This window comes from Phlebotomus papatasi, chromosome 3 (genome assembly GCF_024763615.1).
Source record: "Phlebotomus papatasi isolate M1 chromosome 3, Ppap_2.1, whole genome shotgun sequence".
In the NCBI taxonomy this organism is placed as follows: domain Eukaryota; kingdom Metazoa; phylum Arthropoda; class Insecta; order Diptera; family Psychodidae; genus Phlebotomus; species Phlebotomus papatasi.
Genome location: NC_077224.1, coordinates 45,388,707 through 45,415,264, shown reverse-complemented (window position 1 = coordinate 45,415,264; position 26,558 = coordinate 45,388,707). Strand labels below are relative to the sequence as shown.

Below are 26,558 nucleotides of genomic sequence, written 5' to 3'. Positions count from 1 at the left end.
CTCTAGCTTTGAACGCTTACTATTTTTTCGATATTCATTTAATGAATCTGATGTAATAGTATTATATAAATAGCCAGTCTTAAGTTACACATTTCCTGATAATCTGCAATCCGGATACGGAATTGTAGGATACGAATATTCCATTTATTTTCGATTTATCATAATGAATGAGCTCAATAATTTTCAAAATTCCTATTAGTTTATTTGAGTAAATTGTGATCATCTTAATGGTCATCTCGATGGTTCTTGAACAACTCATAAATGACAAATTTTACAGAAAAGCAATTTCGAACTGAGATTTTACATAGGGGAGACCGGGGTACAATTAGCCACGTATAGTATTAGATAGTGGTATCTCATAGTTTGCCTTCGAAGAAATATTGAGGAAACCACTTTTTATTCTAAATATATATACTTCCCTTACTATTCATTGAAATATTTATCAGCCTCATACAAACATTTCTTATACAAATTATACGTCATCAAAAATTTCATTTGGTGACTAAATCTATCCCGGTCTCCCCTTCTGAGTTGAGGATTTTTAAGATACAAAGGGTTGGCAAAGCGTCCCAAGCTTCGAGAAGTGCTCCAATTCGTGACTTATGCCCTAGACACACTTACGACTTAAGTCGAGAGACGACTTAGTGGAAAATGATGGAAATGTAGTTTGAACATTATTTCTAATATAATTACGCTAAGCCGTGTCTCGGATAATCCTCAGGTCTGTCATCATTTACCGTTTACGGTTCTCAACCGATTTAAACCGATTTATAAATCACTCGAAAGATCCCACAAAGTAATTTTAAGAGTAATAAAATTGATTTTCGGGCAAAAATTAACTTAAATTAAGTTAACGATCCCTGGAGCGACTTATGGGGGGTCCCCGTAGGTCTCAAGCCGCTATCTCTAACCATTTGGCCTCTAGAGCTGGCGACAGCCGGATGGACAGACGGATATCATCTGAAACGCGAAGATTTGTTGAGAAAAGTGGTCCCCGGGGGGTGAAAGGTGGAAATTTTGGGGAGATGAAAAAATCGAGAAATTATTATTATACTGCCCTCTCGGTGGAGATCGAGCAGTAAAAAGTTATGACTACAGGATTAATTAACTTCCAGGTATATTGTTCACAGGGAAGGTAGAGGATGTCGAGGTATACCGAAAAAGTAAAAAAGAAATAAATTTTGTAAATTTCGAGTTGTTTGAGTCTTAATCTGAACCGTCGATCTACGTTTTAAATTAAGAAAGTTTACAAGTCAATTATTTCAAAATCATATTTTACATTTAGGTTAAAAGAAAAGGAATTAAATTTAAATTTTATTTTTGAAAGAGATATCAATGACATTTTTAAATTAATGTGTAAGATTTTCTTGAGTTTGTTGCATAAATTCTGTTTATATAATTATGTTTCAGTAAGAAAATTATGTTTGCGTGAAACTTTAGTAATTTTGTAGAAGGGTTCCTTTTGATTTAAGCCACTCACCAAAGGTGTCGAATCATTCCTTCTAATGGTAATTCAGAGTTAAAGATGAAACTCTTGAGAGTGTATTTCTTATTCGATTGGGACAATCTCATGAATGCAACTGAATTATGATTATTATATTGATTATTGTCATTATTTAAAAGGCCTTTCAGTTAGATTTGAAGGGCTTTAAACTGGTTTTTATTTGAAGTTAAATACTTATACTTTCAAAATGTGTCGACCTACTTTAAAGGATATTATGGTATAGTTCAAAACGGTCATGAACTTGGCGAATATAAAAATTAATTAGGAAGGAATTGTATAGTTTCAATCTTTTTTAAATAAAATTTATTAATTTTCGAAGTTCCACATCTCTCCTGTTTTCCTATCTTTAGCTTGTTTTTCTTGACATTAAACCTACCAGGAGCGATTTATTTGACCGGTTTAAAAAACTTTTTAGAATAACCACGTTTAACCCTTTAAGGCCGAGAGGGTCAAAAATTAGGGGTCAGAAAAAATCACTTTTTCTGACTTTTAAGTGCAAACCCAAACTTTAGAAGGCCATAGAAAAAATTTAATTTTTGGGTCACCCAATCGTCCTTAAAGGGTTAAGCGGTACAATGTCGATATCAAACTTTATGAATTTCTTAAAATATGCATGTAATATATTTTTAAAAGTTTCATCCTATGGGTAAGGAACTGGTGTGATGAGTTTATTTGAAAGATTCCGGTCATCACCAGTTAGATTTCTCTTCACCTCAAGACTAAAACACTTTAATCTTGCCCAGAGCTTTCGGTCCGGATATGGACCTTCTTCAGTGACTACAAGGGTTATTTCATTTTATTAACAATTATTTCATACAAGGTTGTTTTTTGGACAATTTCAAATTTACTCACTCGACTAAGATTATGTTTTGTGGTTTCTTGAGGATTTATTATTTTTGTAGGAAATAGGGAAAAACATCACTAGCAGGAAAATCAGTTGGGAAGGTTTGTATAGGATTTAAATATTTACAATTTTATAATTTCTAAAAACTTTTCTTTTTGCAAAGACTCTTTCTGTGACGTGTTTGGCGCTTTAACTAACAATTTTTCTTTGCCTCATAGCCACTTTGTCTTGTAGCCACTGAAGAAGGTCCATATCCGGACTGAAAGCTCTGGACAAGATTAAAAAGGTGTTTTAGTCTGGAGGTGAAGAGAAATCTCACTGGTGACCACCGGAATCTTTCAAATCAGTTTCATTCGATTTTTTTCTTCTTTTATTGGAAATATTTGTTGAGTATTCTATCTAGCGCGGTCTGTTATTTGACCGCTAGGAGTGCGCTAGGAAAAACGACGAAAAACGGTCGGTAGGTTTAATGTTAAAGTCGATCAAATTTGAGATTTATTTTTCAATAATAGTCTTCTCTAAATCAAATAAAAAGATTTCAACAAATCATTTCTCTGTAAGACATTACATTTCCTAGCCCTATTGAAAATTTTCTTGGGACCATAAAATTCTCATATTTTAGCAAAAATTGATAACCTCTCCATATCCTGCTAACATTTTGGGAGGATGTTTGTTTCTAGGAGAAGAGGGTGACAGAAGAGATTTATTCAACCGCATGTAATAAAAGGGAACACTCTATTTCCTGCCTCAAAAACTCCTCTTGGGACTTCTTTCTTAGGGTTGGTCTCTTCGACACTTCGAGTCGTTTGTTGGCGGAAGAAAAACACGTTGACCGAGAATGATAAACGGAGATAAATTTTGCACACTCGGGGCAAAAGCATTAAATTTTGCACTTTGTGGATTTTGCCGCGAGGTGCAAATAAGGGAACAAGTCTGGAGTAGGAAAAGCTGCCTTTTTGGGGAACAGGAGGAAATTACAACAATGCGACAGTTCCTTCAGTCGACAAAGTTCCCATCCACACAAAACAGGTGAAATGTTGCTTGCTCTAAATAATTTTGCACACACTTCCACCTCCGGTCCTTCTTGTTCACGTCATCTCGCCCAACTTGGAAGAAAGTTTAACAGAGGCGAGAAAAGTTCTTCAACCACTGTTAAGCCTACATGGGTTATCTTTTGTGTTATGTATAGTTTTCTATGGAAAATCTGTGGGTGGAATCCATTTCTTTCAAACCCATTTGCAAGTTGTCGTATTTACTACTTGTAAACTTTCTTTATTATTATCCAACTGAAGACTTCCTATTTTCTTAATGAAACACAACTATATTCTTAGCACAAAGATTCAATTATAATTTTGGTCTCAGTGATAAAAGCCAAAAAGAAAGATATAAAGGTCAATACTTCATAAAACAAAGAATATTCTCTTCGTTTTTATAAAACAAAAAAACAGAAACATTTTTTTTGTGATAGCCCGCAATGGGCGAACGTTAAATAAAAAAGGTTCAAAAAGTACACAGACAGAAGTCACTAGAATTCAGCTTTTCACTCATGGTAGAAAATTAAATTTACACTTACAACAACTGCTCATCATTGCCAGAATACTATTTACTCAAATTCTTCTCCACAAAGTTCTCCGTGGCCTGCAGAATCCCATCTAATACTTCCCTTGCATTGTACATTTTTATACTAAAGAACAAGTTGAAGAAAATTGAATGAACAAATAAACTAAGGAAACTCCAATTCGATTCGTGTTTTTTTTGTCAGTATCTTCACTGGCTCCTTAAAAAATGCGCTAGAAAAACCGGGATACAATTAGCCAATAAATGACATTTTTCTTTGCATATGATTTGCGAAAAACGGTTTAGCTTCTTGAAATACCTCAATAAAGTGGAAGATGATTTAGGTAAAATGGGGTATCTGAACATTTATAATTTTAATATTAAAATTTCCTACTGCTTCAGATGGCCCAAGAGAAAAGGAAGACTAGGGTGAAAGGAACGTCTATTGACACTTTAAGAACTCGTGTCAGCACCTATTGACACCCTACTCTGTACCATTTGGGATACGAAATTTGAACATCTCTGTTTATAGTAAAAGGTATATTACATAAAAAACATTATATTACTTATATTTTACTAGATACATTAAATAATTTTCGACCCTACAAGCCTTGAACTACTTGACCTACTCGACCCTACAGGCCTTGAACTTAAGAGCACTATTCACAGTCTTTTTGTTTTGCCCATCAAAAACAGTGAAAAAATATCAGAATTCAGAATTAAAAATAATTCAAAATTGACACATTTTACCTTACTCTGAATGAATAGTGATTTGGTCAAAACTTCTTAAGACAAACCTATCAGTTTCGGTTGTAAACTGGTAAATACGATATTCAGAAAATGGTGCAGTAGGAAATTACCTTGCGAAATGTATGAGGTCACAAATATGACACTTTATCTCAAGTGAAAGCAGTAGGGGAATTCTGTAACAATACGACAATGTCATACGACAAATTTTTAATATTTCTTAGTTAAATCGGAAAAAATTATCGAAAATACGATTTGCACCGTTCCTTTCAAATTCGTAAAGAGAAACGGAATTAATGTTCAAATTCGTAGGTAATGGCAAAATCTTTTTGGTCAGTAAAAAATTCAAATTGGTCAGTAAAACATAAAATATTGGTCAGTAATGGCTCGGGCACACCTTTTAGATCAAGAAAATTTCATGAAGTCGAATTTCGGATCCCTTTCTTTCTCACATGTTTTGCATAATGTCTATCTCATTCTCTCGCACTCTTCTTCTTCTCTTAAACATCACCCCAAATTCAATCTAGTTCAGTCGAATTTGGTATGCGAAAGAATGAGATAATCATATGCAAAACATGTGAGAAAGAAAGGGTTTCGAATTTCGACTTTATGAAATTTTCCTGATCTAAAAGGTGTGCCGGAGCTATAAAAAATCAAATTCAGTCAATAAAAAGTAAAATATGGTAAGTAAAAAATTAAATACGGTCAGTAAAAAACTTTTAAAAAAATCGGAAAAAATTGAATTTGGTCAGTAAAAAATAAAATTTGGTCAGTAGTAAATAAAATTTGGTCAGTATTTTTTTTAAATCAGTAAAATGTGAAATTTAATCAGTGGAAAATTAAATATGATTAGTGAATAATAATTTAATCAATAAAAAAACTAAAGGGAAATCAATAAAAGTTAAAACTTTGCAGATCCGGATAAAAAGTATTGCACATTTCATATTGCGGAAACTTCGTATTTTAGTAACATTTCGTATTTCATATTTCGTCTTTATACAGAAATTATACAAAAATTATACAGGTGCTAGCTACTGATAACTTTCCAAAGCACAGACAATTCCCCTTTGACTCAACAGACGATACAGATAACTTCCCGAAGCACAGAAAATTTGATTTTTTATTGACCACGTTCTTTATTTTTTACTGACCATTTTTTATATTTTACAGATCAAATTTAATTTTTTACTGATCAATTTTGATTTTTCACTGACCAAATTTGATTTTTTACTGACCAAATTTGACTTCTTACCGATCAAATTTCACTTTACTCCGACCGAATTTGATTTTTTACTGACCAAATTTTATTTTTTATTGCCCAAAAAGTCGCAGCCTAGGTAATCAGCTTTATTCACTCGAAGATGTGAGACCGGAAGTATATATCTCTTACCGTTTGGCAGCCAGGATGAAAAGAAGTTGAAAAAAAAAACACAATTGTTAAAACTGCCTTCTCTTGGAGTTCGAGCAGTTAAAATCCATTAGCACAAGTCGGAACAAACATAATATTAATTCTATAAAAATAACTCAGAAATAATTTTTTAGAACATTTTCTGAGTGAGAAATGTCGTGACGCTGTTTGTCCGTCTATCCGTATGTCCGTCCGGCTGTTGGCAGCTCTAGAGGCCAAACGGTAAGAGATTAGAGATGGTAAAATTTCAGAAATTTCACGGTAGTCGCCATCTACAATAGGTGGAAAAATGTGAAATTTCTTGAAATTTGCCATCTCTATAAGAGATAGCGACTTAGGACTTTCGGGCTCCCCCCATAAGTCGACCCAAGGATCGCTAACATGCCCCTCATTTTCCCCCCAACCCCTTCATAACCATGTTTTTTGGGATTGCTCGAAAACGCGTCGTTCGATTTTTTTCATTTTTGGATATGTTTTAAAGATTACTCAGGCAGACATTTCGCCCTTATACGAAAATACCGTTGAATCATTCCTGATAAAGGTTTTTCAAGGTCAAAGGTTAAAAAGACACTAGAGAGCGCATTTATCAAGCGAATGGGGTCATATTTGGGCTCGTTGGAAAGGTTTTGGAATTTCTTATAAAACTGAACCGTTTCCAATTGGTTTTGAACCGGTTCATAGTCGATAACTAATTTTTATCCGAAAATCAATTCTATTACTTTTAAAACAATTTTGTAGGATCTTTTGAATGACTTATGAATCGGTTCAAATCTGTTGAGAACCGGTAAATAATGCGAAAGAACTTTTGAGGTATAGCATCTAAGTCACGAATTCGAGCATTTCGCAAAGTCTGGGACGCTTTGACACCCCTTTTAGCTGAGATTCTCTACAATCTCAACTTTTGTGGTCACAGGTGAAATCCGACCTCGTCAGATCGGGCCCAAATTTTGGATGTACATGTACACGTTTTGACACTCATAGACCACGAAAATCATGTGCGCCAAAAATCGATTTTCGTGGACGTCCCGTCCCGTCCCGTCCCATCCGTTACATTTCGACTTCTGGAGAGAGAACGGAAAGAGATATCGACAAGCGGTTTTCGGCAAAGGTTAAAAGTCATTGGGCCGCTAGAAGTTTATGATATCAAATCCACCCCCCACCCCCCCTTCCGCCATTTTTGAACACCCTCAAATTTTGTTTTTTCGATAACTCAGCCCCTATGCCATCGATCGATCTCAAATTTTAGTATATTATAGCTGGACCTAAGAGCTTTCGATCGATACCAAACTTCACCCCATCCGACCCCCTGACCTGAGCTAAAGGGTTCAAAAATTGAATTTTTTAATGGTCATATCTCCGGTTCTAATTATCGGAATGCAAAAAAAAAATGGTGTTTTGGAAAGCTCTCATGGAGCACTATAACCCTTGTGACACCCCAATTTTGTCCGATTTAATCGAAGGTCAGATTAATCGAAAAATCGATTTTCGATTAATCGATTTCGAATATTTCGAAAACTAGACGATGCTTTTTCTTTAAATTTTAATATGTTGTAGCTGGGGTCGAGGCCTTTCCAACGGTGGGTCGCACTCCTCCTTTGATGTTCCCTGACCTGAGCTATAATCAAAAATGTCTTGACCGGACTGCATTTTCCATATTTATAAAGGGATTTCGATGAAATGTTAGCCTATATTGTATCTGAGAGCACGATCTTTCTAATGGGTCCCATCCGTCTCTACCCCAACCCACTATACCCCGACCCTTACTATACCCCTATGGACCGGACTCTATCACTTATGTTTATTAACCGATTTCAATGAACTTTTTTTTCTTTTGTTGGTCTTTCCCACTCGGACTATTTAAAATAGAAAATGACCAGTGATAAGACCAGATAAGCTTATGGTAGCTGAGATTCTTTACAGGTGACCTCGAAATGCGTGCAACTCGGGGTGCTTGCAACTCGGAATGCGTGAAAATTCGATTGTGAGTTGAATTTTGGGGGTAAAGAATCGTGTCGAGCCAATTTCATCCATTTCGACTGCCGAGAACAGTTTACTTGACGCGATTCTTTCCCCCAAAATTCAACTCACATTCGAATTTTCACGCATTCCGAGTTGCAAACACCCCGAGTTGCACGCATTTAGAGGTCACCTGTAAAGAATCTTAGCTTACCATAAGCTTATCTGGGCTTATCACTGATTTTGTATTTCTACCAATTTCTTAAAAATCTTTATCTCAAGATATCTCAAAAACTTGACGTGATGGACCATACCATTTTGTTAGAAATTTTCAGGATGAAGGAATAAAAAAAACACTAATTATTTTCCATTAAAAAGAAAAATTTCATTTTGTTGTACATCAGTGATATTGAACATTGGACAAAATGTAGCGCGCCCCTTTTACAATTTTGTCGGGGATCTCCTTGACCATTTGCTGACTGGACCTTTCACTCTGTATCTGCCACTAGTTACATTACTGGGGAACCCTTAACAAATTACCCACGTGCCAAATCCATATTGATGACTTCTAAAATATTCAAAGATAGGACTGCAAAACTTGCCATTTTTGAGATAAACGATTCCAGATGACCACGTTTCAAGCCTATTGTGATATAACGTGGTATATTATAAAAGATAATGAGATAAGCTTTCCAACGATAGCTTACATCCCTGATTATCTTCAACAAAAGTTAAAATATACCATTCCAAACTTTATCAACAAATTCAATTAGAATTGGCGCCTTTTGCTTTGGATTGCTCAATGTTGCTCAAATGTTGATTACTCTTTTAGCACAGACACACTCCGCAAATATTCAGTGTACTAAAAATGTGATTTCCCGATGAAATTGAGCAAAAAACCGAGCTTCCATAGAAAAAATTCACCAAATTCAAATCCAACAAAAATCATCCCAAAAAAATGAAAACTCAGAAAATTCTTTTCAAGAGACAAAAGGCCATAAATGTTTATCATCTTTATTTCTCTTTCCATCTAAATTTCAGGATTTTCAAATTGTTTTTTTTTTTTATATCATTCTTGAAATATTTTTAACATGTCTAATAATTCTTTCCATACTTTTTTTTGTTTTTGTTTTACGAATAACCTGGAAACACTTTAAAAGATTTTCCGCATGAATTTCTTGAACACTTTCAAATCCACAGAGAAAGTTGTTTTTTTGCGTGTGTAAATTGTAGGAATAAAAAGGAAAAAGCAACTTATGTTGGATATTCTTGGGCGCACGCGTGCGCATCTTAAGAACATTCAGAGAGGAAGTGTTTTAAAAATAAAATACGCCCATTTGACGCATCTTTTCCCTTCTCAAAAATAATTTGTTTTTCTTTTGCAGTGTCTGTTTTTTTGTGTGTTGAAATCTCTCGTCTCTGTCTTTTTCACCGTGAAAAGCTCTTGGCAGCAAAATTAGGATTGTTTCTTTTTTTTTCTCAATCAAATTGTATTCTTTATGCATAAACTACAATTGTTTTTGTTTTTTTTTAATTGAGTTTTAAACTAAAATTCTGCAATTTGCTGATTTTTTTGCTCATTCTTGTTTTTTTTTTAAGCTGAAACTTTTAATTTACTTTTCTACCATTTTTTTTATTTTTCTGATTTTTTCTTGTAGACAACATTGTTTTTTTTGCCCACTCTTTTAGTTCCATCTCCTGAAGGTGTATTTTTTTTGTTGTTGTTGTTTAACTTATGATCTTTCTCTCTGTCTTGTGATTGATACACAGGAGGCTTGCAGAATTTAGGCCTCCAATTCGAGGGCAACACCAACTTTGTGGCCACCAGCATTGAAATTCTTGCCATCGATCAGGGTGGAAAGGGTGAGTGTGATACCATCGCGCAATTTCTGTTGGTAGCCCAAGCCAATCTGGCTGGAGTTGTTCACCTTCGCCCTCACGGCAGCATCATTGTCCAAGTTGTACTTGGCACCAATGCCGAATTTCGTGGCATTGGATCCAGAGCTCCAGGACAACTGGACAGCAGCGTCCAGACGATCATTCACCTTCTGGTAAACAGTTCCGCCAAACTCCTGACCATCGTTGCTGCATGCAATTAAGACAAAGTTGGATAATATTTCATTTAAAAAAAAATCATTCAAATTTACAAATTATTGAACTAACAGCTCCGTTTCAGTATCAAATGAAACAAAATAGTTAAGAGGCCCAGTTATACTAGGTTATTTTCATTCGAAATTTCCCTTTCGAAATAAAAATCCACGGGTGCAAACACAAGTGGAGATTTGGTTTTCTAATAGTGTCTTGGCTAAAAGGTACGAAGGTACTAAAAGCCGTTGATGTTCGAAAAAATCAGCCATTTTCGAATTTTTGAAATAAATTTTCGCACAAGGTGAGAAATATTGAAGAAGCATTACTCACTAAAAAGCTCGCAAGAATTACTCAGTAATTATGGAGTGATTTAATAATCAGACAGAAGCAATAAACGTCGTTGCTTTAAATTTGTCCTGACAATCTTTCCGTACAGAAGTAGATCTTGAAAAAATCGAAAATCTATTTGAAGATCCAAAAACTTTCCGTACAGAAGATCTTGAAAAATTCGAAAATCTAATTGAAGATCCAAATGAGACTTTCTTACTTCTTAATACTTTCGCACGGTGGCGGAAGTTACATCCTGTTCGAATTTCGAAGTGCTCAAGTGTCAAAATGTGTCGATCTTCACATTGTTGTGAGGAAAAAAACAGAACAACGACGCTTACTGTTCTTGCTCCATTATTTAATCACTCCATTATCACTGAGTAACACTTTTGCCAGCTTTTTAGTGTGATATTTGATAATTTACCCACCTTGTTCGAAAATATAGTATGAAAATTCGAAATTGAATTTGAATTCTTCAAACTTCAACGACTTTTTGTGTAAATAGAGTTCCATTTACCTTTTATCCAAGACACTATTGGAGAATCAAAATCTACTTCTATTTGGGCTCAATGGGTGCAAACACAAGTAGAGTTTGATTCTCCAATAGTGTCTTGGATAAAAGGTAAATAGAACTCTATTTGCACAAAAAGTCGTTGATGTTCGAAAAATTCAAGTTCAATTTCGAATTTTCATACTATATTTTCGAACAAGGTGGAGAAAATTTATGAAAATATTGCACTAAAAAGCTCGCAAAAGTTACTCAGTGATTACGGAGTGATCAAATAATGAGACAAAAGCAGTAAACATCTTTGCTTTGTGTTTTTCCGCATAACATAGTGAAGATCGACACATTTTGATACTTGAGCACTTTGAAATTCGAACAGGATGTACTTTAGCCATCTTGCGAAATTATTAAGAAATAAGAATGTCTCTATCTTTCCGTTCAGAATTAGATCTTGAAAAATTCGAAAATCTACTTGAAGGTTCAAAAAAGAGACTTTCTTACTTAATACTTTCGCAAGGTGGCGGAAGTTACATTCTGCTCGAATTTCGAAGTTCTCAAGTGTCAAAAGGTGACGGTCTTCACATTGTTGTGAGGAAAAAAACGAAACAACGACGCTTACGTTCTTGTCCCATTATCTAATTACTCCATAATCACTGAGTAACTCTTTTGTCAGCTTTTAGTGTGATATTTGATAAATTTTCCCCACCACGTTCGAAAATTTATTTTGAAAATTCGAAATTGAATTTGAATTCTTCGAACTTCAACGACTTTTTGTGCAAATAGAGTTCCATTTATCTTTTATCCAAGACACTATTGGAGAATCACAATCTACTTCTGTTTGGTGGGCTCATTTTGGCTTTTCAAATAGATCTTCGAATTTTCCAAGATCTACTTCTGAATGATAAGAATAAAGTGAAGATTTACGCATTTTGACACTTGAGCCGTTCGAATCTAAATTCGAACAGGATCAACTTCAGCTACCTTGCAGAATACCAAGAAGTTACTTCGAATTTTTCAAATTATACTTGTAAATGGTAAAAATGGCACTGTTCAATAATAACCTTTCGAATAGACAAAGCCACTCAAAACCTAAGCCAAACCTATTCTAAAATCTACCGTAAGTTTAAAGTTCAAGTTCACATATTCGGCACTTTAGAGCTAGCTGTTATTTCTTATCGAATTTTCAATATTCTCTTGACACTTTAATTGTCAACAACGATAAAAGTCCTTTTCATGAGCTTATTCACATCATTGTGCACCTTGTCAATTTAAATTTTCGAAATTCCAACAGGTTTTTAAGTAAGTTCTCTCTGATATGCCTTCAAATCGGTACAGTATATACCTCAACTGGAGATAACTCTCTAATCGGAAAAGTTATTATTATTGAAGGTAAGGAATCTTACCATCCACAAGTAGGTCTTGAAAAATTCGAAAATCTATTTACGTAACTCGTCAGTTTAAACGTTCGAATTTCCAATGGGTTTTTAGGTAAGTTCTCTCTGATTTACCTTCGAATCGGTACAGAAAACCTTAAAACCTGAGAGGATTTTATGTAAATAGCATGCTATGCTATTTGCTTTTCAGCAATAAAACTAGAAAGTCTGCCAACCTATTTTAGCCGATACACATATGGGAAAGTTTTCTAAGACTCATCGGTTAGTACATAACTTTGGGTGCTATTTTGAAAAACCACCGATAGAATACGCCCTTACAATGTGTATTAAGTAATTTACCCATTAGGTGAGATTCTTAACAATCTCACCTACTATAATCCTAACAAAATTTCATGTCGTCCGATCGACCTCAAATTTGGCCAAAATGTGTTTCGCCACTTCCTGATTCCGAATATATATGTGGCTGAGTTACGTTCCCGGCCGGCCGGCCGGCCGGCCGCTCTTTGGAGCTTAATAGCTCCTAAACTAAAAAAGATATCGACTTGCGGTTTTCGGCAAAGGTTATATATCGGGTGAAAATTGCAACTTGGTGCATAGACCCCCCACCCCCCACCCCTCCTTCCGCCATTTTGAAGACCCCCCTTTTTTTGTTTTCTCAATAGCTCCGCCCCTATGGCATTCAGCGGACTCAAATTTTAGTATGTTATAGCTGGGCCTTAGAGCTTTCCATCAATACCAAACTTAAGGTCCCCCGACCCCCCTGACCCGAGCTATAAGGGTCCAAAAAAAATTTCCTAAAATGGCCATAACTCCGGTTCTAATTGTCAGAATTTAAAAAGTGAGGGCTTTTTGGAAAGCTCTCGTGAAATGTCACTTCTCCTTCTAACATCGCAAGTTCATAAAACCACCGCTAGGGGCGCTTTTTTTAAAAAGAAAATTTTTAAATCTTAAAAGTTAAATAACTCAAAAATTCCATTGTGCATCGGGCTGAAAATTTAGTATGTTGTAGCCGTTGATTATACCTATCAAACAAAAAAAACCTTAAGTCGATCTAAAACCCCTGACTCGAGCTATAAGGGGTCAAAGTTCGAACATTGACCGGCCTCTATCTCCGGTTCTAATTAACATAGCGACCTAAATTTTACCTTTTTGATTTCGTCTCGATGAGCACTTTCAGATGGAAGTTTAAAAAGTCACCACAGGTGGCGCTGTGATAGCGTCAAAATTCATCGAAATTCAAAGTCACTTTTCTCAAAAACGGCATTGTGCAAGTTAATGAAATTTTAGTATGTTGTAGTCCAGTCTAGGACGTTTCCAAAATGGTGCGTAAGTGCGCTGTGGTTAAAACAGAACCGGAGATATGAGGGGTCAAAGTTCACAAAATTCAAAAAATCATATCTCCGGTTCTATGTGACCGATTTTGATGAATGAGGGCTTAAACGAAAGATCTCACCAAATACTACAACTTTCTAGAACATTTGAACTTCGTGGGACCAACACCAGGGGCGCCACAGTCAAAAAACGAATTTCAATATCACATAACCTCAATTATCTTGACTGTCGCTGAACAGATTTTGATGATTGCTTCGACATAATTGTAGAGGACATTTGTCTCTACATTTCGTCCATACATCATTTTCCGGTCAGACTACGCTATCACTCCGATTTTGCCGTTTAAGTGTGAAAAAATTGATTTTTCCAATAATAACGCTTTGAAATCACTCAGATGCCAATTTGACTGCCTCTACTCCACCAAGACACTTAAAATAGGGGTTTAAATGGAAAGTCCCGCAAAATACAACAATTCTTTGATTTAGTTGAAGTTCAACAAATGAACACTTGGGGCACTCTGGATGAAAAAGCAAGTTAAGAAACAAAAAACCTCGCTTATCTTGGCTTCTGAGTAATCGATGAGATCATGTTCTATGGGAAAATTATAGAGAACATTCTGGTCTACATTTCATCCATATATCACTTTTCTGTCAGTTCATCCAAATCCTTGATATTTTGGTTTAAATACAAAATTTGTATAATTTCACGAATTTGATTCAAGATAACTGAATGACGTCTCCCAACTTCAGCTCTAAATCGAATTTGCATGCACTCCGAGTTAGCTCACGTTAAGAATCTCACCTACATAAGCCGGTTAGGATTATCTGTCCCTTTTCCCTTACATTTCTTCTACAAAACAGAGAGGAGAATAAAGAAGTCATCTAACCCATTCAACAAATTCTTGACATTAAATTATAATACTTTATCGAATAGCTTTTAATATTATATTTCTAATTAATAAAAAAAGCATTTTCTCGCAGATTGTGTTTATTTAGCAGTCAATTATTCTGCAAATATAAGTAATAAATTTAAAAAAAATCGAGCTCTTTCTATAACTGGCAACGAATGGAAGCAGACTTCTCATTAACAAAAGTGTTAATTGAAAGAAATAACACGGTCTTGTGATTTTTCATTTATCCATTCATCTTAGAATATTCCATATTTGCTCAAATACTTTAAACCAAAAATGTCTCAAGATATTATTTTTTAAACAAACAACATTCTCATTAAATTGAGAATTTCCGTTCTGCTGTACAATAATAATTTGTCGTATGTGTATCACATTGAATAAAATTGAAAGTGATAGCAATTACCAACACTGCCAGAAAAATTATGTAACAAAGTTACACGAGTCACCAAAATATTTTGTATTTTCTCTATGCAAATTATCAATGAAACATTTCAATGAGCTTTCCCCCGCCAAACTAAAAATAAACCCCATTATACAACTGTATACTTTTACAATGGGAAAAATTCATGGTAGTTAAAACAATTTATTCCTGTTATAAATCATTTGCAAGAAAAGGCAAATATGAATTATTTGATGCATTTTACTGATTTGATGATTATCTTTTGCAGACGTGAGAGATGTTTCTAAGGCTGTAGCCACGTGCTTATTTAAATATCTTCTTGATCTTTCTATATATTGAAGAAGTTATGTGGTCGTCATGCTCTTCAATCAGCAGCAGCAGTCTTCTCAAGTCGAATAAGTGATTGAAGAGCAACGAAAATAATTTGATTGTGTATGAAATTGTTGGGTTTTTTTCCCCTTTGCATAATTTTAAAAATAGTTTATACAAAATCAAGTGATAACAGACACATGTAGTCACATTAGCCAAAACTGAAGTAATTTTCTGGCAAATAAATAGAACTTACTGGACTTAAAACTGTTTATTGTAACTTTTTCTGATAAAAATATATATATATATAAGAGACCCCCTTTTGCCTTAAAATTTAGTTGAAACATTAAGCCACGCCCCTTACTATTTGTAAATAAAAAAAATAATAGTAAGGACTCCCCAATTAAAGTAGGCTATCATTGGAAAATTACTCGCAACAAAGAAAAATTAAGCTTTTGGAAAATGAGGACGAAAGATGGAATTCAGTCATGTCACTCCCTTTTGGAAGCCACGCCCACTTGTTCAGATTGACTCCGTTCAGTTCAATAAAAACTTTTCGAACAGACAAAGCCACCCCAAAACCAAGCCAAACCTATTCGAAAATCTACCGGAAGCCTAAAGTACAAGTTCACGTACTCACCGCTTTAGCGCTGATTGTTGTGCCATTTCGAATTTCGATATTCTTGACACTTCAATCGTCAACAATGTTAACAACAGTGTGCAAACGTGTGCTGCAAAAAGTGAATTTTCGTGTAGTTTTATGGAATTTCAAGATTACAGAATGTTTCAATAGCAATTTCATTCAAAGAAATCCCCTTTTCATGAATTTATAAAATTTTGTGAAACTTTTAGTTCAAACGTTCGAAGTTTCAACGGGTTTTAGGTAAGTTCTCTCTGATATACCTTCGAATCGGTACAGGAAAAACCTCAGCCGGTGAGAGCTCTCAAATCGGGAAGGTTATTACTGAACGAGAGGATTCTTCCCATTTAAAGTCTATAAGCCTTATCTTCAGTAAATGCAGTACAGATATGCTTTTTGAAAAATAATTTTGACAATCAGAATTCACTCGTTCAGTAATAACCTTCCCGATTTGAGAGCTCTTTCCGGTAGAAGTTTTTCCTTTACCAATTCGAAGGTATATCAGAGAGAACTTACCTAAAAACCCGTTGGAAGTTCGAACGTTTAAACCGACGAGTTACACAAAAATGAGCAAGTTCCTAATAAGGACATCTCTTTGAGGGAAAGTGCAATTAAGACGTTCAGCCATCCTGAATTTCCACAAAAATTCACTTTTTGCAGCGAATGTTTGCACACTGTTGTTGACATTATGTTGACGATTTAAGTGTCAAGAATATCGAAATTCGAAATGGCAGAACAATCAGCGCTAAAGCGGCAAGTATGTGAACTTGCACTTTAGGCTTCCGGTAGATTTTCGAATGGGTTTGGCTTGGCTTTGTCTCTTCGAAAGGTTATTACTGAACGGAGCCAATATCGACATTCGAGATGACAAAACAATCAGCGCTAAAGCGATGCGTACGAGAAGTTGCACTTTAGTCTTCCGGTAGATTTTCGAATAGGTTTTGCTTGGCTTGGAATAGCATTGTCTCTTCGAAAGTTTCTTACTGAACGGAGTCAATTAGTACAGAAAACCTCAACCGGAGAGAGTTTTTAATTCGGGAAGGTTATACTACTCAACGTATGGATAGAGGTTACTACAAAAATTTTTAATAGAAACGAACAAAAGCTGTTTTATTGGCACAAAACGTCTCATCAATGGTTTAGAAGTCAGAAAAAGCTAATTGAAAGGCAAAATAAATCGTGTATAAATGTTACTTTTTGCAAATTTTTACGCTGTGCTTTAAGCTACTTTTTACCACAAATGATCATTTTTTACAGAAGAATTTCTGAATGAAAAACACAGAAAAAAAAACTCAAAATGGATAATCATCCCATTCACAGCCTGATTTTGGTTCTCCATTACTGCCTTGGATAAAAGGTAAATGGAACTCTATTTGCACAAAAAGTCGTTGATTTTCGAAGAATTCAAATACAATTTCGAATTTTCAAATAAAACTTTCGAACAAGATGGGGAATTTTTTTGAAATATCACATTAAAATTGTTTAAATGTTTTATTCGGTGAACTTATGGAGAATTGCAATGAAATGAGCTTTTCTGGTTTGATATTTTCTACAATAAAGCAAAAACAGATACATTTTAACATTCGAGACACTTTGAAATTCCAAAAAGTACTTTGGCCACCACGCGGACGAAATGAGAAGTAAAAATGTCTTATTTGGCTCTCGAAATCGATCTTCAAATTATTCTAGAGATCTAAACTATTTTGAAAACATTCTTTATGGCTCTGGCACACCTTTTTGATCAGAAGAATTTCATGAAGTCAAAATTCACATCCCTTTCTTTCTCAAACGTTTTATATATGTCTATCTCATTCTTTGGCACTCCAAATTTGATTGAATTAAACTGAATTTGTTGTGATGTTAAGGCGTCTACACATTGGGAGCAATTTTCGTCAAAAATTGCGTTTTTGACAGAAATTTGACGTTTCTCCTTACAACGCTGCAGGGAATTTCCTTCAAAAAAAGCATTTTTTGACAAAAATTGCTACCAATGTGTAGAGGCCATAAAAGAAGAACAGTGTGAAAAAATGAGATAGAGCGCCTATTTCTCAACCGATATGGTCAAATTTTGATTTTTTGGAAAGGTCTTGAAATTTCTAACCTGTATACATGCATAGGTCCTAATCGATTATAAATTTATAAAGTAGAAATAATTGATGTGTTTCGCTTAAATTTTGTTTTTTGGCAAAGTATCAAAACCGTCAAGACAGTCCAAAGTGCTCAATGTTCTTTTTTTAATTTAATTTACATAAATAAATTTATGTTCTTCTATAAACACTTCTTTGTTTAATAATAATAATAATAATATAAACACTTCTTCAGTATCCATTTATACATTTAGGTCTCATTCTTAGGAGACTTATGCCCAACGCACAATAACTTTTGTTTTGTAAACATGTTTTCGAAACTGTCTATGAGACTGAGCGAGATGACTAGATCTAGATCTCACTCACTCTCATTAAAATGTCAAAAACATGTATACTAAACAAAAGTTATTGTGCGTTGGGCATTACAACTATAATAGAAAATCACAATATTTGCAGCTTCCTCTTATAAATAAAATACATAATAAACAAAAAAATCTTTTTCAGATTCGGTTATAGAGATATTTTAAACCATATACTCTTCAATTAATTTACAAAAGCAATTAAATTTAAGTGGCTTGTAACATTTTAAGAATTCAATTCTATAGCTATTATGAAATTAAAAAAAAAGTAATATATAAGACTGAATAATATTATCTTAATAAAATAAAATTGTTATAAGGTGTGTTTTCCTTCTGTATTACAAGTGTGGAGCTGTTATATAAAACTTGATTTATCACAAATAACGGTGTTTGTGTGGTTTTAATGCCAAAATACATTTTTTAGAGGAAAACTTAAGGTCCATTTTTTAGAAAAAATAATATCAATATCTCATTTACCCGGTAATGTTCCAAGTTTTTCTCTAAAATCCTTGATTTATCATTAATGCCTCGAAAAGGATAACGTGATCGGATTTACCACTTTAACTAGTATATTCTCCTTGAAAAAAAAATAGCTAAGGTTAGAAAAGATCATAAAACTGCAAAAGCAAGATTTTTACAAAACAAAATTCGAAGGTCTTCATACTAAAAAATCAATATTCTTCTTCTAATACTAAGATAAAAATTTCAACAAATAAATGTTAATTCCGCACAATTTTAAGAAAATAAGTCGTTCTAGTCATTCAGAATGCAAAAATACTATAAATAATAGTTTGATTTGAAAATTACTTAAAAACTTATTTATCATCGATTAATTATTTACTTTTTTTCTCTCCAATTTTCTGTACAATCTGAACGAAAGAAAACACACTTTTCAATAGAACCACTTTCTAGATTCAGCAAATGGGTTTAAAAAAAAAAGTTCAAGAAAAGTTTTTAAAGTTCTCTCACGTGACTTTACCATTTTTTTTTTTTCAAATTGAAAAGCAATGCTATTTGCAAACTTTCCAAAGACGCAGTATAACGATGAAATTGGACCTTTCATCACTTTTTAACTCCTTTACAAGTTTTTACAATTCACTTTTTACTTTTAAAAATCTTGAGAATATTAACACAAATCGCTTTTATGATCTCTAAAAGTTATTGCGATGTTCATCATTTATTCATTTGGAAGATTTCAAATAAAGCTTCTGAATCTCTAATTAAAGTTCAAGGTTACTAATTCAAAATAGAAATGCCAATTGTGACGCAATACTAAATTATTGCGAACATCTGATAGAGAAAAATTTTCACTTTGAGAAATTCGATTGGGAAACCTGTAAAAAATAAAAGAAATAGGTATTACTTACACATTCGTGTGGATGACAAAGTCCCCAGTGGAGTACGCCAGAGCAAAGTTGTTGGCAGTTACTCGGCTCTTCTGCGTATCAAAGCTGGTCTGATAGCCGGCCAGCCATCCTTGGTAACCGAAAACAGCGGCTGCATTGACCAAAGGTCCGGCCAAGTCAACATTCACATCCGAATTCAAGTGAACATAATCATGACAATAGGCAGCCTTCACACGTGCCGTTTTGTTACTGCGAAAGAAAAAAGTGACTTTAGCACGATCCCTTGAGCGCCAACTGGCCCCAATTGAGGCCCTCTTGAATCTATACCCAGACTGAGGCGCAAAGGAGCAATCGAGAGTGAGCTTCAGCCCCTCCAGCAACTTATCCTGCAGCGTAACTTCAGTGAGGAGCGTATTGTCCGTGTTCCAGTTCTCCGTGAACGTCAAACCATACTCCTTCAGCTTGTACTTGGTTTCCAGCGAGGCAAAAACCTTGCCAGAATCCTGATTGGAATTTCCACTGGTGTTGAATTCAACGCCAGAATTCGTCTTGGTCTTCACATCGAGCTTCCACAGACCAAAGTGGTAGCCTTTGTTGAATATATCGCGAGCCTGTTTGCCCAAATCCGAATATGCTGGTGGTGCCATCTGCAAAGTTACATTTGCATCACATGCCATTCAATCGCTCCCCTACCCATTTGATGTTAAAAATGCTCAAAATTGGAACATATGGAAGAGACCTTGCGCACAATTTCTCATAATCTCGATAAGAAATCTCTCGTGACTACCAAGATCAAATATTTAAATTACTCTCATTAACCCTTCAATGCATTTTTTTCCACATAAATTTTCCAATATTTTCTAACAAGGTGTAAAAGACTGTCCATTTGAAGTATCACTGGGTTAATATTTATAATAAACAGTGAGTTAACGAGACAAGAAAATTACTCAAGCAAGACATTGCACAATAAAAAAAAATTAGGGTAATTAGCGGGAATAAAAATACAACAAAACTCACTGAAGTGACACCTTTTATTTTTAGATTTTTGTAATTTGAAAAAACTTCTAAGATCTTTATAGAAAGGTTATTACACGATAATTGTACATTTAATTCTATTGCTTGAACTATTCACAGGAACACCTAGAATCCCTCGATTATGTATCAGACCGCAGACTAAAACCACCGATCAAACCGATCAAACGGTCAGAGATAGCGACTTTGAATCTCCAAAGAACCCACTTCCCAATAAAGGGATCTTCGTATTAATATTTGCTTCATCCGTTTCTGAATTCAAATGTTATCTATAAGGAAATATTTTATTCAAATGTAGAAATGTGAACCGTTCCTGAAAACCATTTTTTTACGGTCAAATGAGAAAAATTCTCTAGAAAACCCATTTTTGAACCGATTTGGTCAAATTTGGGTTCGTTGGAAAGGTCTTAGAATTCCTGACAAATTTGGGCTGATCCCAAGCACGTATAAATCGGTATTGAAATATTTATAAAGCAATAATTGATTTTTATACAATAATTCGTCTCCTCAAAATGAAACTGTCCTAAGTGCATTTAATTAGTATCAGCATTTGTTGCTAATGACGCATCATAAAGCGTCGTCGTTTGCTACTATTGCAGATAGAAAGAAAATGCAGTTAGAACAGTGTTTCATTTTGAGGAGACGAATTGTATTATAAAAATGTTGCAAATATATTTTAACTCCTAATCCAGAGACGTGCAAGAACCGTTTGAAACCGAAAAAACGTCAAATGAAACATGTACGTCGATGGTCAAAACGCTACCTGAATAAACTTATTTTGACGTTTATTCGGTTTCAAACGGTTCTTCCACACCTCTGCCCTAATCTAAGACCAAAGTTTCATTTTAAGATAGAACAAAAATAAAATAAAATGTTGGTATTCTGAAATTAAAAAAAAAACAATGGGAGAAGGCTTTCTGACATTTCGTATTTTTCGTATTTTTTCCATGATCTTTTAATGAATCTGACCTATTTTTTTTAGGAAATGTGTGACTCAAGACTGGCTCTTAAAACATATATTATCATTAGGTCAGATTGATTAAAGCTGAGGCGTGCAAGAACCGTTGAAACCGAATAAACGTCAAATGAAACGTGTACGTCAATGGTCAAAACGCTACTAGAATAAACTTATTTTGACGTTTATTTGGTTTCAACGGTCCTTGCACACCTTTGCATTAAAAGGAATGTGGAACAAAATATGAAGTGTTCGAAGGATTCGAAGCCAGAGTGTGCAAAGCCTGAAAGTCTTCCCCTAATATTACTTGCGGAATCTGTCCTTATCGTAGTACCTTAGTAAAAGCTAGTGTTAAAAAAGGGAAATGCAATCAGATGCTTATTTTTAGCATCTGATTGAAGCAAAATAATAGTTTTTTTTAAAGATAGAAGACATTGAGATTGATTGTAAAAAAAATTCGATCTACCTTCTGTTATGGATTACTTAAGTTCAAAATTATAAATGAATTGTAACCAACTTAACTTCAAGGGAAAAGATGATTTTCCTATAAATAGCGCGACACAGCTAGAGGTTTCCTCTTTTTAATTTGTCGTAACTGATAGAACTTGTCTTATAATCAAGAAACAGCGTACCGGAATAAAATTAGATTAGATTACAGAAGTGGCACCTGCTTGCGGAACCGCTACACCCAGGCCCCTCTATTTGGGCCCATTATGCATCCCCAATTAAATTGACCCATATTAACTCTTTCGTCTTCTTTGGGACTCTGGGTACCCATGGAAACAACAATTTTTTAGACTATCTAGGAATCGATAAAAATCCGATTCTTCTAGATAATTACAAACTATAAGGATGTCCAAATCTAGGATATTTTTTGCAGGATCCTAATTAACTCCTGAGCTAAGATATTTTTTGGCTAAAATCGTGAATTATCGATTTTTGTCAAAATCAATGAATTGCATTTTCGAACTCATATGGTATGACAAAAAAGCTCGAATGGCATCGTCAGGTTTCGAACTCACGCGTGACAATGCCACGAAAATTACAGAATTCCCCTCCAGGACACTTTTTAATCAAATAAAATACCAAGATATTTAGCTTCCTCGTGGAGGACCAGTTTCTGCCCAAATAGCTTGGATGCTTTGAGTCCTCCAAGTTTCGTTTCTCTCGTGAAAATGGTTAATGCAGCTATGCCAATAAAAAGTCTTGCATTTGTGGAAAGCTTGACAGAATGAAATTTTTCACTTTCTATTGGTCTCAGAATCAAATAAGAAATAAGAATATAGAATAAGAAATATTGAAAGTCTCGTAAATTTCTTATTAGAAACCAATTAAAAATTGGAAATTGTAAAAGACCATTAGACAAAAATTTAAAATTCTCAAAATAGCAATTTAGAATTCGGACAACTTTATTAAAAATTCATAAAAAATACATGTCTCACTTTTTGAAAAGAAATTTGAATTCAGAAATAATTTCTAGAGATCAGAATCATTATTCACTATAGATTCAATAAAAGAATATGGATAAAATATGAAGTGTTCGAAATCAAAGCGTGTCTGAAGCCTGAAAGCCTCTTACGATTTTTTTGGGATAGAGGAATTAATTAAATAATACTCGAAATATACTCTGGAATTATTGTGTAATTACTAAATTATCAAATTTCGATCTTCTACATTGGCTTGACCTAAATTGTAAATTTTAACTTAGATTTGCCAAATTTCGGACAGTTTGCAATATCGGACACTTTTTTGTTTCTCTTAATTCCATAAATTTTTAGTTTGTTTTCGCCAATTTCTTGATGTTACACAATGCAAAAAAAAACCAACGGGCATCGCTTATACGATATAGATACTGTGAAAAATATCCTTGGCAGAATTCCGAAAATATAATGGGTTTCAAAGAACTTCGTGTCCGATATTGCACAGAAAGCAATATGTCTTATTTTAATTCATTTTTAAATGTATTAAGAATCTGGTAGATTACTGACGATAATTAGCATAAGAAGGTCAAGGAGATGAACTCCCTCCGGATTCGTCAGGGGGTGCAATCCTTTCAGAACAGGAAAACACACAATTCTTTTTGCCAAAGTTTTCGACGCTTCAACGCGTCTTCCTCAGTGGTCAAATCTGTGATTTGTCTTTGAAATTTCGTCCACACTGTCTATCCACTACTCCAAATGAGGACTCACAGGGAAAATTGGGAATTCGTTGCGGGTACCCCTTTGATTTTAATGGACGAAAACTAGGGTCGAAGGAACATGTGTTGGGCAGTGAACACTTTAGCAATTAAAATGCAAAGTAATGTAATGTTTTTTGTTATTTATCTAAATTTTTCTAAGGATATGCGTCCAAATTTCTTATCCCAATTGGTGCAAATAGGGTGCCAATGCCAATAGGCCCTGATCTGACAGAAGTTCTTAAAGTTCCAATAGGTGTTCCTTCGAACCTATTCCTCGGGAAGACTCAAATTTCATAATTGGTTGATTTCTTTTTCACAACAACTCAAAATTTTATTGCAACGATTGCGTTTTAAAAGTCTTTAAGAACTTTGATCTCGTATGTTCCATTACCTAACAAGATTTCATAAAATTGAATAAGCCCATATATAATAAAAAAAATATTCCATATACGAAAGGTCCCAGATTAAAGTGGATCAAGCATGTTGTTGTCAGAAGACATTTCATAATTTGATAAGACTTTTATAACACAAATCATTTTTCCAACTCGTTATAGGGTAAGTGTGCCAAATTTCGGCATAGTTGTATGCAAGCGACAAACTTTCAAGTTTGAAATGTAATATTTTCAATAAAAATTGAATATTTTTGTTACTCTTTTATAAGGAATGTTGCTTGGAATCTTGCAGACAATTTATCATTTTTACTTTCTCTAAAATTATTATTAATACATTTTAAAATGAATAAAAATGTAGACATAGCATTGGTGGCCTATTTCGGCCACCTTCATTCTCATAGTTCCTTGCCCTTCCAGAATTCTTTAAATAATTTTTTCAGATCATCTTGCTCGTCGAAGCGACATTTTTTGTTATTTTTTTTTTGCATTGTACAATCTCAAGAGTGTATCCAAAAACTAAAAATTCATGGAAATTCGAGGAACAAAAAATGTGGCCGAAATTATAAGCTGGCCGGAATTTGGCACTCTTACCATTTTTTACGTGAATGGGCATTTGTGATGAGACCTTCAAGAGAATTGAGTAATTGGGGAAAGTGAGAAATGGGCAGCTCTGTGATTATCAAATTTACTGAAATGTTGACATAGAGAAGACTGAGGAATGAGTGTGCAAAGAAGGGTTAAGTAGCTTCCCAGCAGGGATCATCATTTTCCGGCTGTTGATGAAAAATTGTCAAGAGAGTGAGAGTGACTGAAGGTGTTCTTCTCCGGCGATTACGCAAACTCCCCACGCGTTGCACAATTGTTTGTTTGTCGCGCGCGCGTCACCCAAAAAATCGCCGGCTCCCCTATCCTCACCCCAGAGACTGGCCCTAAGATCGCAAGATCTCTTCGGTGGGGAATTTCTTCGCAGTCCGTTGCACACATTTCGATCGCGGCGCGCACGAGTTCAAGGTCCGCGAATCTTCACCATCGGGGTCAATAACATTGACGATGAGTTTGTGGACCCCCTTCTCGACAATGGCCCCCGGAATTCCACTCTCCCGGAATGCCAGAATCCGGGAGGTACAACAATCTCTCTCCTGCTTTTGATCTATTTTTGGGGTGAGCAACAAGGACGGAAAATTGTCTGGATAAAAGCCAGAAAATGTCATCTTTCCCAAAGAGGAGCCCCCTTTCAAACTGTCTTTTTCTTCCCAAATCCCTTGCGACATTTCCCCCACATCAAATTGCAAAATGCCAGGACACTTTTCTTTGGCGCCTACCACCCAAGTGGGTGGGGGCAATTGAAGAAGAGTCTCGTGACCAGGACGATGGGTTGAGTCTCGAGGCCACGAGAACGATGGCGGAGGAAATCGATAAATAAAAATGGCCTGGTTACATCATCAAATCTGGAGCACATGCTTTCTCCCTCAATTTTCTCCCATTTCTCCTCAATTTCCTGGCCATATCGAGTGTTTTTCTGACCGAGCATTGCTTCCCAAGTATCTCTGTTACGTAATCAATTACAATAAATGGTTTGTGGTCCGATTTTTCTCCCCTTTTCTCTGCACCAATTGTACCTACTTAGCACCCGGCGCCAGCAATCAACTCCCAATTTTCACGTCAATTTCTACCCATTTTTAGTGGAATTTTCAGGAAAACCTCACCGGGGATTCATGGGGGGACACTTTGAGCACAGAAAGGAGATTTTTTCCAGGAAAAACCACTTACCTTTAATGCTTTTTTAGGAGATTTTTCACTGCTATCACTGAAACACGAACTCACTCAACTCGACTCCTGCCAGAAAATGTGCCAAGTTTGCGCGATCGCAGTACACCTGGCGGATTTCCGATGAAACAATTGTGTGACGGATAACCGTTTGAATATTTTCTACAAAAAATGTATTTTTTCTGCATTTTCTGAGGTAAAATTATCCTCTATCTATCATTAAAATCATCCTTCAGTGCACTTGTAATGTCTACCACACATTTTTACCAAACAAAACCATAAAAATGATTATTTTCCGTAAGAAAAGGCGCAAGAATTTTTATCCAAGTTTATCCAAAAGCGCCAATTTGAATTTCTCGAGCTTTTCCCGCAAAAACTTGTGGAAAACCTCAGGAAGAACCGGAAGCAATGCGTGAAGAGAAAATTCAAGAAATATTTCCCAATATTCCAAGAGGTTTATTTATAATTGTGCCTCTACGCACATTTATAGAATAAAAAACGATACAATCAAAACAATACA

At 34.9% G+C, this 26,558-nt stretch overlaps 1 protein-coding gene across 1 annotated transcript; it reads right to left on the bottom strand.

Moving 5' to 3' along the window:
- Positions 1 to 9,016: 9,016 nt before the first annotated feature.
- Positions 9,017 to 26,135, bottom strand: LOC129807956 (voltage-dependent anion-selective channel-like). The gene is made up of 4 exons (XM_055857576.1): positions 26,042 to 26,135; positions 20,041 to 20,360; positions 19,735 to 19,962; positions 9,017 to 10,101 (listed from the first exon to the last, which is right to left on the bottom strand). Exons 2-4 carry the CDS (start codon positions 20,358 to 20,360, stop codon positions 9,801 to 9,803), a joined length of 849 nt encoding a protein of 282 aa, XP_055713551.1. The 5' UTR covers positions 26,042 to 26,135; the 3' UTR covers positions 9,017 to 9,800.
- Between the last annotated feature and the right edge of the window lie 423 nt (positions 26,136 to 26,558).

Excerpts from the sequence above, each read along its gene's own strand:
- LOC129807956 (XM_055857576.1), bottom strand. The coding sequence starts at position 20,360 with ATGGCACCACCAGCATATTCGGATTTGGGCAAACAGGCTCGCGATATA. Across the intron at positions 19,963-20,040 it reads TCCTTTGCGCCTCAGTCTGG|TAACAAAACGGCACGTGTGA; the intron begins GTATAGATTCAA and ends TTTCTTTCGCAG. Across the intron at positions 10,102-19,734 it reads TTTGTCATCCACACGAATGT|CAACGATGGTCAGGAGTTTG; the intron begins GTAAGTAATACC and ends AATTGCATGCAG.